At 49.8% G+C, this 11525-nt stretch overlaps 1 protein-coding gene across 1 annotated transcript; it reads right to left on the reverse strand.

Moving 5' to 3' along the window:
• Nucleotides 1-2559: 2559 nt before the first annotated feature.
• On the reverse strand, nt 2560-11133 carry MYOC (myocilin). The gene is made up of 3 exons (XM_004596292.4): nt 10435-11133; nt 5453-5581; nt 2560-3674 (listed from the first exon to the last, which is right to left on the reverse strand). Exons 1-3 carry the CDS (start codon nt 11114-11116, stop codon nt 2890-2892), a joined length of 1596 nt encoding a protein of 531 aa, XP_004596349.2. The 5' UTR covers nt 11117-11133; the 3' UTR covers nt 2560-2889.
• Between the last annotated feature and the right edge of the window lie 392 nt (nt 11134-11525).

Below are 11525 nucleotides of genomic sequence, written 5' to 3' on the forward strand. Positions count from 1 at the left end.
ACTGAATCACTGGATTTAGAACCCTATCCATGAAGAGAATTGAAGGTTCCATGGTCTGACCGTGGAGCCCATGTGTCAAAGCTGAGCCTCCTCAGTGGCTCAGAAAGGACAGTAGACAGCATATCCAGGTGCACATGGAGGATGCCATACATTGGAGACTGTGCAGGATACCGGGTACTGTGACAGAGGAAAGAACAAACTGATCAATTACCCCAGCCAAGTGTTGGAAGTGAAAATCTGGGCAAGTGGGGGCTGTAGGGTGGACTATGTCAACCAGTGGATTCTGGAGAGATTTCATTGTGATAGAAGTGGTGAGATCGGCAGTAATTCAGAACTATTGAACTGTCAAAACCTCTTGAACAAGACCCTTGGAGTGTGACCCACATCAGGGTCCCTGGGCTGGTGTCAAGTAGGTGTCCTCTATCCTAGGGTTAAGAGGAGTTTATGAGGTTGTATGTGGTTTCTCTGCTTGTTCCCCCCTTCCCCCATATACAAGAAGGAAAAACAAGAGAATGTGGAAATGGTGATCTCACCCACCTTCCTGTAGTCCTTGACCCCTTATCAACCTAATCCACTATCATCAAAAATAAATATAACTAATAAAAATTTTAAAGATCATCAACATAAAAATAGTACACCAAATGACATCACCAGAGAAAAGAGTATATTAAAAAGTCTATTTTTAAAAAGTATATAAAAAGAGCACATAAAAAAGCCCTTGGGCCCAGCAGGGTGGCCTAGTGGCTAAAGTCCTTGGCTTGAACACGCTGTGATCCCACGTGGGTGCGGGTTCTAATCACGACTGCCCTGCTTCCCATCCAGCTCCCTGCTTGTGACATGGGAAAGCAGTCAAGGGCAGCCCAAAGCCTTGGGAGCCTGCACCCATGTGGGAAACCCAGAGGAGGCTCCTAGCTCCTGGCTTCAGATCGACTCAGCTCCGGCCTTTGTGGCCACTTGGGGGGTGAATCATCGGAAGGAAGATCTTCCTCTCTGTCTCTCCGTCTCTCCTCCTATCTGTAATCTGACTTTGCAATAACCTACATAAATCTTACAAAAAGAAAAGAAAAAGCCCTCAACTGAGCCCTGGGGTACTTCAATCTTTGGAGGTTTTGCTTCCAACCCTGAATCTCACGTGTGCCAGCAGGAGCAGTGGTCCTGCTTGGCATGGTCTGTTCTCTGTCCCAGCCCTTGCGTGTATTGGCAGGTGCTGCAGTTGGCCCCACCCAGGCTTCTCCGATCCCCAGCCCCCACATGTCAGGTGGATCACTGTCCAGTGAGTTCTTTCATCTAGCCTGGCTCAGCCCGTCACCACCCCCTCTCCAGCTCTCTGTGGAAACTGGTAGGTGCTGCAATTCCATAGAGACAACCCCCCTACAGAATTTGCTTCCTAGATCCTTTTCTCTTGCATTCTGGTGAGTACCATGGCCCAGCTGACAGGGCCTTTCCCCCCCTGCCCCAACACTCCTGGGAAGGTGCTGTGGCCTAGCCCATCCAGGCTTGCTCCCCAGCCTAGCTTTTGCATGTGCCAGCAGGCAGCAGGCAATGCTGTTTAGCCCAGCTCAGGTTTCCCATGTGGACTAGCCCTCCAGTTTCCCCTCTCTAAACCCCTCTGACTCAGCTCCCTTGCCTCCCTGTGAGTGCAGTGGCCCAGTCTGTGGCAGACCATTGGTTATTACAAGTGGAATTATTATTTGGTGGATGTGGAGTTTCTGTTTCACAAGATGAAACAAGTTTTGCAGAGGGTTATGAGAGCCGCTCAATCATATGAAGTATTAAATATCACAAACTATGCCCTCAAAATTGGTCAAGATGGTATTTTTTCTTTTTACTTGAAAGTCAGAATTAGAGAGAGAGAGAGAGAGAGAGAGAGAGAGAGAGAGGCATCTTCCATCTGCAGTTTACTCCCCAACTGGCTGCAACAGCTGAAGCTAGGTGGGTCTGAAGCCAGGAGCCAAGAGCTTCTCCCTGGTCTCCCATGTGGATGTAGGGGCCCAAGCAGGTGGGCCAGGCTCCACTGCTTTCCCACAGGAAGCTGGATTAGACATGGAACACCCAAGACATGAACTAGCACCCATATGGAATGCCACCACTACGCAGAGGCTTAGCTTACTATGTCACAACGCCAGCCCCAAGATGGCACATTTTGTGATCTGTATTTTATAATTCTAAGTATTAGCAAAATTGAATGCAATCAGGTTTTGTCTGTTGAGATGACGATTTATGAAATACATGCCCATAATGAAAATAAGAATAGACGTGAAGCCGGAGTGGAGAGGGTGAAATCGGGGGGAGGGATTAGAAAGATTGTTCAAGAAGGGCCAATAACTTTGGGAGGCAGAAGAGCAGTGTGGAATCCACTCTCTGCAAAGGAGTTATCTGACGGATGTCATGAACTCAGGCAAGAAAATGTGGTGCAATATAGTTTTATTTCACAAAGTAGTTACATAGACTCCAGCTGCATTCTACCTAAAGCATTAGAAATCGATTATAGTAAATGCATCTCCCGCAGGTCGGTGCTGGCCAAAGAGCTACACGTTCCTTCAGAAGTACTGCTTTTGATGATAGCTTATAATAACCAGGAGACACACAAAACAGTGATATTTATGGCATGCTTGACCTCTTCTATCTCAAATTACTGGGAAATGTGAACTATTTCAGGCTAAACATTCTTATGAAAGCTGACCGAAGCAAGCGATGTCTGTTACAAGATATCTGAGTGCTCAGACGGCAGAATGGTCTGATGCTGCATCCTTGTGGATGAGTGAAAGCTTGGGAAGCAGCGAGTCGCTGTGCAGCCAGGGGCCGGCTGGCTGGCCCTCCTTCAGCCTTCCCTCCAGGAGCCCAGGACACCCGCCCCCTTTGCCTCTGCTAGCAGCAGCTGATGGCTTGTCACATCCTCGACAGCTTGATGTCATAGGTGACCATGTTGAAGTTGTCCCAGGCAAAGAGCTTCTTCTCCAGGGGGTTGTAGTCAACCATGCTGCTGTACTTGTAGCGGTTCTGGAAGGGGATGGCCAAGGGCTTGCTGTTCCCGGTGCTGGTGTCATAAGCGAAGTTGATGGTGGCATCTGCCGACGAGTAGCTGCTGACCGTGTACAAGATGCCACAGATGATGAAGGCGTTGGCAACAGACTGCTTACGGATATTGGTCTCCCAGGTCTGTTCAAGTGCCAGGTTCTCTGGGTTCAGTTTGGACAGGACAATAGCACCTTTGGCATCCTCAGTGCTGTAGATGACCCAGAGACCTGTCTCATCTACGGCCAAGTCAATGTCTGTGTAGCCTCCCCAGGAATACGGAAACTGCCCGTGGTAGCCGGCGGCAGGGATTTCCTTCTCAGCCTTCACTGTCTCCGTGTTGAGCTCAAACCTGATCACGATTCTGGAGTCGGCACCTTGGAAATAGAGGCTGCCCCCATATACCACGGCTCCCGTGCTTTCCAGCGACCTGGGCAGCACGTAGACCTTTGAAGGGTAGCCCTGCACAAACTGGCTGATGAGCTCATACTCGAAAACCTGGTGGATGTCAGTCCCAACCGTGTCAATTCTCCACGTGGTCTCCTGGGTGTGGGGGAAGGTGGGCTTCGGGTCTCTCATCCACACCCCGTACTTGCCAGTGATGGTTTCCGCTGTCCTCAGTGTGACTGGTTGACCTACCCAGACTAGCTCCCCACATCCTGAGGAAAGAAGAAACAAGATGCAGGGTCAACGTTCGCTTTTCAAGCACGTTCCAGGACAGCACCCTGCAGACAGGCCACCTGGGTTTAACCTGCTCGCTGATGGTCAAAGTTGGCCTAAGTTACTTAGCTCTTTAGTGGTCTTATAATAACAGTGCCTAGAGCAGCAGAGCTGTTGTAAATGTTAAACCTACTTATGATTAGATTAAGTGTGTGGTATAGAGCGATCCCAGTGAGTGGCATGTAATTTCAACTCAGTGATACTTGCAAAGGTTAATGATGGCTTCAACTGCATTTGACATGTTTTACTGAAGCCGGCCCAGGGACTCATGTCTCTCCATTACATTATTCTCTAGGATTTTCATGGCATATTTATTTTTTGATAAAAAAAAAATAAAGGAGACATGGGGCTTGTGCAGTAGCATAGTAGTTTCAATTTCTGCTCATGGCACCAGCATCCCATACGGGTGCCCATTTGAGTTCCAGCTGTTTCATTCCTGATCCGGCTCCCTGCTTATGGTCTGGGAAAACAGCTGAAGATGGCTCAAGTCCTTGGGCTCCTGCCCTTGGGCTCCTGCCCCCTTATGGAACAGGGGCAAGTGCTTGGCTCCTGGCTCGATTCAGCCATGTCCCAGCCATTGCATCTGTTGGAAGAGTGAACCGGCAGATAGAAAATTCTTCTCTGTTTCTCCTTCTATCTCTGTAACTCTGCTTTTCCAATAAAAATATCAAATCTTCTCTTGGAAAAAAATAGGAGACAGAAAAGTCAACTCATTCTAGCAATCTTTATACAACAGTTTCTCACGTTTAGCTGATTAGCTAGATAGGAGGCAATTTTCTACAAGTTCATGGAAAATGGGATTAAAACATAAATTTATTTGGCCCAAAAATATTGTGAGAGGCTAGAGTTAGGGTGTAGTGAGTTAAGCCACCACTTGCAATGCCTGCATCGCATGGGTCTCAGCGACTCCGCTGATGGTCCCCTTCTCTGTTAACACGCACGGAAGCAGCAGAAGGTGGCCCAGGGCCGGGTCCTGACCAAGCACTGGCAGTTGAGGCCATCTCGGCAGTGAATCAGCAGAAGCAAGGTTTCTCTCGATATATTTCTCTTAAAATTAAAAAAAAAATCATTTTAAAAAGCCACATGTTATTCCTGAAAAAAAAAATTCAGATTCAGTGGAATTGAAACACATTTCTGTGTTTAAATGGGCATCTTGAGTTTCCGCATTGAAGAATTCTGTTGCTCAAAGAATCGTGTTTGAAATGTGTCATGACTTCAGGGCTAGCAGCAATGACCGCTGACATGGGTACCTGAAGGCTCTCAAAGCTTTGGGTGGAAACACTTTGGAGAAAAGCAAACTGCCTTTGCAAGTAAAGTTCCCTCAGCAGCAGCGTTGTGTGGAGGTGGGGCTCGCTCTGCAGCTGGCCGTGATAATGCCACGGAGGGGCTATTGAAAACCATTATTGTTCACTCATGAGTAATTCTGGATGACAATCAAGAGGGTGAAATGAACATAACTGTCCTCTTCAGCCCAGCCTGGCCCCGCTCAGCCCCGCATCCTAAGTGTGAGTGGGCAGGCGCAGCCCTTTCCTGGGAAAAGCCAACTTCACACAGACCTTGGCCAGCACGCTCTCTGTCCCTCACCACCTCCAACCTCCGCCGGCAGGCAGGCCACGCGCTGCCCTGCGCCGGTGGACAGTCAGCTGTCCTTAGAACACAAAGCCAGTCAATGGGCACTGCCACGTGGTTCCAAAGGGGAAGACATCTGAATTCATACCTCTGTCTCTGTCTTCACCCTCGGAGCGGACAGGCGGGTGGCTCTCCTTCAAGATTCGGGAAGCGGGAACCTCCGTTAACTCTGATTTCAGCTCCTGGAAGGCCAATGTGTCCAAATTCCACTGGGAAGCTGTGAAAAGAGAGAGACACAATTGTACTGTGAGAGGAAATGGACCAAGGGTTGACTAAGTGGAGGATGGTGGCATTTCAACAGCATTTCGGAGCTCTGGTGTCGGGCACGTGCTCTGCGACGACCACTCCCGTGAGGAAGGGGAAGACGAAGAACACCACAGAAAGCAAGTACAGACAGCGCTGACTGGAGGAGAGGCGCGATGGATACTTCCGGCCTTCATTCTGTTCTCTGTACTTTGGGGACTTTTAAAAACAATCCCTTAATTACGAAGCTCACACATAATAAACTGCCTAGCAACATGCCAAGCACAGAGAAGGATGTTCAGGAAAAAAAAAGTTTTACACAATTCAAATAATTCGGAAGGTCTGATTTATGAGGAGGTGAAGTGTGACTCGAGTGTCTTCCTGGACGTGAGGATTTGGGCAGCGGGGAGCTGGACGCACCGGTCCAGGGCCGAGCGCGATGCCGGGCTGCCCCAGCAGGGGGCGCGGGAAGGACACTGCAGGCGGTGCTGAGCGCGCTTCTCGGTGACCTGGTGACTTTCAGGCTTGGCTTGGCATGAGCTTCCCACTACCCTTCGACAAGGACGCTGCCGGATGGGGTTCTGAGGCCATCTGTCCCACCGGCACACTCAGGCCGGGACCCCACCTTCCCAGGGAGGAATGACTCCTTCGGTTGTCATCCTCTAGAACCCTCCTGCAGCCCTAGGTGCCATGTGGGGCTCCTTCTGTCATCTTACCGTCTTTCATTCCTAGTTCAAACCCCTGTGTAATGAGCTTGCTTGGCTCCATTGGCTGTGTGCTTTTTCTCCCAATTGGGCCCAGCCTCTTCCTGGCAGCGAAATGAGAGCTACTCAGCTCCCGGGACAGTGACTCAGGGGCTTGCACACTCAACACAGAGCTCCCAGACTGTGTGCCCAGAGTGCCAGAAGAGAAGAGCCCAATGGTGCATGTGTGTGTGTGTGAGAGTGTGTGTGTGCAAGGGGGTGGCTGAGTTCCCATGCTGGTGCCACTACTTCCCCCAGGAGCACCTTTGCAGGAACCAAGCCTCCCGTGCTTCCCTGCGAGTAAACAAAAGCCACAGCAAAACATAAGGCAGGGAATGGCGTCCGGAAAGACGGCAAGGCCAGTTCCCTGTTGGCAGGAGAGGTTGCTGGCTTCGACTTGGTCCTGTCTGCCAGCAGTCTCTGGCGGCGCTCAGACTCCCACAGCCGGGCGCCTGGCGAGACGGCCACAGGTGGGAAAGCAGTTGGGAGAAGGCCAACTCAGCTCTGCATAGCTCAGCTGGCTGACTCTGGGCTAATGCTCCAACCTCTCTGAGCCCCAGGAGGCTGAGGCTGTCCTAAGGATTAGGGATTAAACAATGGTGTTCAGCAAGGAGATCCCCAAAAACGCTGTTAGCTTGGCTTCCATAGTGGGACTTCCATTTGTTTCTGTTATTGCGATTCTGTCTGTGGTAAAGGTTCATGTCTAAATACAGTTCTGGAATTTCTCTGGCCTTATCCCTGCTTTTGTGGCATCACCTTCTAGAAGGTCAGCCTGGAAGCTCGGTTCCTTGACCAGCGCGATGACTGTTGTAGACACTTTCTGTCACCACCTGAAAAGTTTGGGCGATATGACACAATCACGTAAATGAAGAAAAGCAAGGCTGCCAGCGGTATCCACAAGCTGTGACAAAGGTTCTGGGCAAGCGGAGGTAAGTGAGTAGCTCTTCGTGCCAGGGGCTGTTTTAACCTGTGCAATCTCTAGAACCAATGTGTGTTCGAGAACCTGTGTCAGGTGGCGTCTTTCTGTGTAGGCGAAGGGGCTTGCCCGGAACCATGCTGGCTCCTACAGCCGCGTATCATGGACATGCCAGCTGGAGAGGAACTTTCAAAGGCTTGTGGAAAAGTGGGATTAAAAATTAAGTTCATTTTGGTGCCAGAAATGGACATTTAATTTAATAATAGGCATTGTTTGTAATATTCTCTTTCCATGAACTTTTTGAAGTACCCATGTATATAAATAATTGTGTGTATACACATAGGGTTAGATAAGTATAGAACTACAGAAATAGGTATACAGTAAGAAGTTTTTGTGTCACATTATATGAATATCAAAGCCAATTATTTCTGTAAATTCTGAAGAGACTTTTCTCTGTGTAACAACTGCATCACAGAGGAAGTGGGGGACCATTGGAACCGTGAGGCCTGAGCCAGACCACCTCTTGTACATAACCTTTGTCCTCTCAGCTTCCCTGAGGGTCACCCCAAGCTAGCCACACCACCATTTCTTGCCACTGTCCCATGAAAGCCCAGCCACACTTAAATTCCAGCCCTTCCAAATACCCTTTATTCCCTAAGCCCTGGCCGCGAGGCTGACCGGTTATCCCAAATGTTTCTGTACCTTTCTGCCACTAGCCTATAGGTTCTGTAAACCAGCAGCCAGCTGGGGTCTAGAAGCTCACTGATCCTCATAGGAAAAGCTGGAGTGTTTGTCCTGGCTCTGTCACTAGCTGGCTAGGGGGCTGTGTGGTTGCTGAGTTACCTCCCTGGGTCTTAGCTTCCACATCTGCAAACATGGGTTGGGGGAGGCCAGTGCAGTAGCCTAGCAGCTAAAGTCGTTTCCTTGCATCCACCGGGATCCCATAAGGGCTCTGGTTCTAATCCCAGCAGCTCCGCTTCCCATCCAGCTCCCTGCTTGTGGCCTGGGAAAGCAGTGAAGGATGGCCCAAAGCCTTGGGAGCCTGCACCCGCGTGGGAAATTCAGAAGAAGCTCCTGGCTCCTGGCTCTGTCTCAACTCAGCTCAGTTCTAGCCACTGCAGCCATTTGAGAAGTGAATCAGAGAATGGAAGATCTTCCTCTCTCTCTCTCTCTCTCTCTCCTCTCTGTATATTGGCACTCCTCTCTAAAAAAAAAAAAAAAAAAAAAAAAAAAAAAAAAAAATGGGCCTGGCAGGCACCTTTCCAGTCCCACATTCCTACACTAATGTAATTTCCTGTTCATCAAAGGGCCTGACTACTAGAGGAAAAGTTCCAAGTTTGAAGTTCATGGTAATAAACTGTTGCCCTTACTGCAGAAAAGAGTAGAGGAAATTGAAAAAAGTGGAAAGAAAATGTAAAACTAGAGAACGCATCTAATAAATTCCTCAAGACTTATTACATGACCACAGAACAACCAACCAGACTGCCTCTGTCCCTACACCTTCCCAGAACACACACACACACACACACACACACGCTCACACACATACACACACACAAAGTACACACACGTACACGCACACACAAGTACACACACAAGCACACACACACGAGCCATGGCAGACACTGTAGCCTCATTCAGTTAACACGCTACATCAGGACTACTTCACATAACTTCTGTTTCCAGTTACCTGTGTCTCAGTTGCAGCCCTGAGAAGCTCTGAGACTTGGCCCCTTAGTGTCTTGGAAGATCATTTCCCTCAGTAAAATTCAGAATTGGATCACTTGCAGTTCTAACAGTCTAGGATTTTTTTAATCCTTTATATCTTATGTTTACTTTATTTGGATCCCACAGGGATTATTATTCACAGCAGGAGTTTTCTTGGTCAGGTTATGATTAAGAAATGAAGGTGCCTCGTGGGGTCAGTGACCTGCCCAGCGTCACCTGGAGGCATTGACTTAGGTTTCCAGTCTCACACCTGTGCAGATCTCATTTTCCCAGAGGAAGCTTTATAAGAAAATATTTTCTCAGCCCTTTGAGTATTTTCACACTCACAGAAAGCAGAGTGGTACTCCAGGTACTGTTCTCTTAGATGGCTTTACAGATCGCTACTTGTGTCACATTGATTTCATCTTTTTTCCTTACTCTCCAGAGATGCGGTGTTTGCTGAACTGAGACTCAGTTGCAGTTAATCTGACATTTAACCCTCAGCGCTTAGCCCTAAGTAATCCCAAGCGCATACAACAAAGAGACACAGCATCATTGTTTCACCCAAGAAACCGAGTGTTAATAGAAGAGCATGGTCTGACAAGCAGCGTGTCTTGAGTCTGTTATATCCCACCTGCCCCACGTGGCTCCCCCGGTAGAGGAGGCACTCAGGACCACCCACTCCCTTGGCGACACCGATGCCTCTCTCCCCCTTCCTCTGTCTCGACACTGACATCTCAAAAGGGCCCAGACAGATCGCCACACTGGAGGTGACCACTCCCTTCCTCATGATCAGAACACTTACCGATGGATAATATTTGGAAACACAACTTTCACGAAAAGTGGCATACACCCAGGGTATTGGCCACACCGGCGGGACTAGGGTGGACAGAGGAACATTCCAGCAAGAAGACACCTGCGCTGTCGGGACTGCTAGGTAAAGGGCTGGCATTTGGCAAGGAGTGGGAAAGTTTCCAAAGCCACACAGAGAGGGAAAGGGGCCATCGCCTCTTCATTTTGCCAAGAAAAGACATACAAAATCAAAAGAAATTAACTTACAGCTTGTCATTTCATAAATTTTACGTGATTTAGTAAACAGAGACCATTTTAATCCCCCCAAAACAGGAGTACCAATCTCTGGGCAAAGATTCAAAAGATGGTAACTTTCCAAAGGGACAGCTGGTAGCTCAGTCATGCACATGTACAGCTCACGTGGCCCTTACACTTTTCCTGCTGCTCGGGACTGTGAAAATCCCATCAGGATGGACAAAAGAACTCAGAACCACTAAACAAAGCCACTAGAGCTGAATCACTACAAATATGTGAGAAATGATAGTTGTTAACTCACCTGCTTTGTGCTAGATGTACAGTCTCTGGCAAGAAGTCCAGAGCACCTGTAATGGGTCACCATGAACCCCATCACCTGCTGGCCTAAAGGGTCCCTCCAGCCCGTACTCTTACCTTCCCTGGAGCCAGGGGTCACTTCCGGCGAAGTGTCTCGAGTCTGGGGACACTGGCCCCTGATCAGCCTGGCCACCTCCTGGCTGCTGCTCTCCCATCTCCCGGCCAGATCCGCATTCTCCCGCACCAGGCGCTGCTTCTCTTCCTCCAGCGCTGACTTCTCCTGGAGCAGGTTGGAGTAGGCTGCCTCCAGCTCCCTGCTTTGGCTTTCTAGCTGATCCCGCTCCTGCCTCAGGGCGTCCAGCTCCTCCTGCAAGCTCTCTCGGGTCTCCTGGGGCCCGTCGGTCTGCTGCATGGTCATGCGCTGCAGGATGCTCTCTAGGGAACTGAGCCGGGCTTTGGTGGACTCCAGATCTGCACGCTGGGTGCTGCTGTCTCGCTGTAGGTCCTGGATGGCTGACATGGCTTGGCCCTGCTCGGGGCAGCTGGATTCATTGGGGCTGGCTACAGTGAAGGTGTACTGGCAGCGGCCACTCCGGTCATTCGCCTTGCGGAGTTGGGCTGTCCTGGCTCCCACGCCCCACCCCAGGCAGGCCAGAAGCAGCAGCTGGACAGCTGGCATCTTGGGCCTGCAGCTGCAGTGATGTGTACAGACAACCTCTGTGCAGAGGCTGGGTGAGGCTTCTTCTGGAAAGCTCTCCTGTGCCGCGAGGTGTCTGGATGGGTGGCCCCGCTGGCTCATGCCCGAGCTCCAGGGAGGCTTATATATCCTGGGGCGCCCTCCCCTGTTGGGGGAGAAAGAGGTGGTCACGTGAGGCTGGGTGGGGTGTTCACAGAGGAGGGGGGATTGCTTTCACACTGCCAGCAGGCTTCTTAGGGAAGAACCTTCCAGAGGTCTGTTTTGAATTTCTTTTAAAAGAAATGTCTTACTGTATGTACCCCATTTCCCAGTCATGGTCCCTACTTCGCAAGCCTACTATGTGTGCCCACACATGCACACTCACACTTTCACACATGCCCACCTTAGCCAACAGAACTACTTATGTGCCAAGTTCAACAAGGTTCTATTCCTGGTGTCTACTCCTTCCACACACTTTACCGAGAAGCTGCTGAGCACCCACAACAGTGCTAGGCACTGAGCAAGAGGGTGC

The sequence above is a fragment of the Ochotona princeps genome, chromosome 2 (assembly GCF_030435755.1).
Source record: "Ochotona princeps isolate mOchPri1 chromosome 2, mOchPri1.hap1, whole genome shotgun sequence".
NCBI lineage: Eukaryota > Metazoa > Chordata > Mammalia > Lagomorpha > Ochotonidae > Ochotona > Ochotona princeps.

What these genes read in the sequence shown, in the direction of transcription:
- MYOC (XM_004596292.4), bottom strand. Translation starts at nt 11,116, where the DNA reads ATGAGCCAGCGGGGCCACCCATCCAGACACCTCGCGGCACAGGAGAGC. An exon ending in GACCCCTGGCTCCAGGGAAG is followed by an intron (nt 5,582 to 10,434) that starts GTAAGAGTACGG and finishes CTCTTTTCACAG; the next exon opens with CTTCCCAGTGGAATTTGGAC. An exon ending in GGGTGAAGACAGAGACAGAG is followed by an intron (nt 3,675 to 5,452) that starts GTATGAATTCAG and finishes TTCTTTCCTCAG; the next exon opens with GATGTGGGGAGCTAGTCTGG.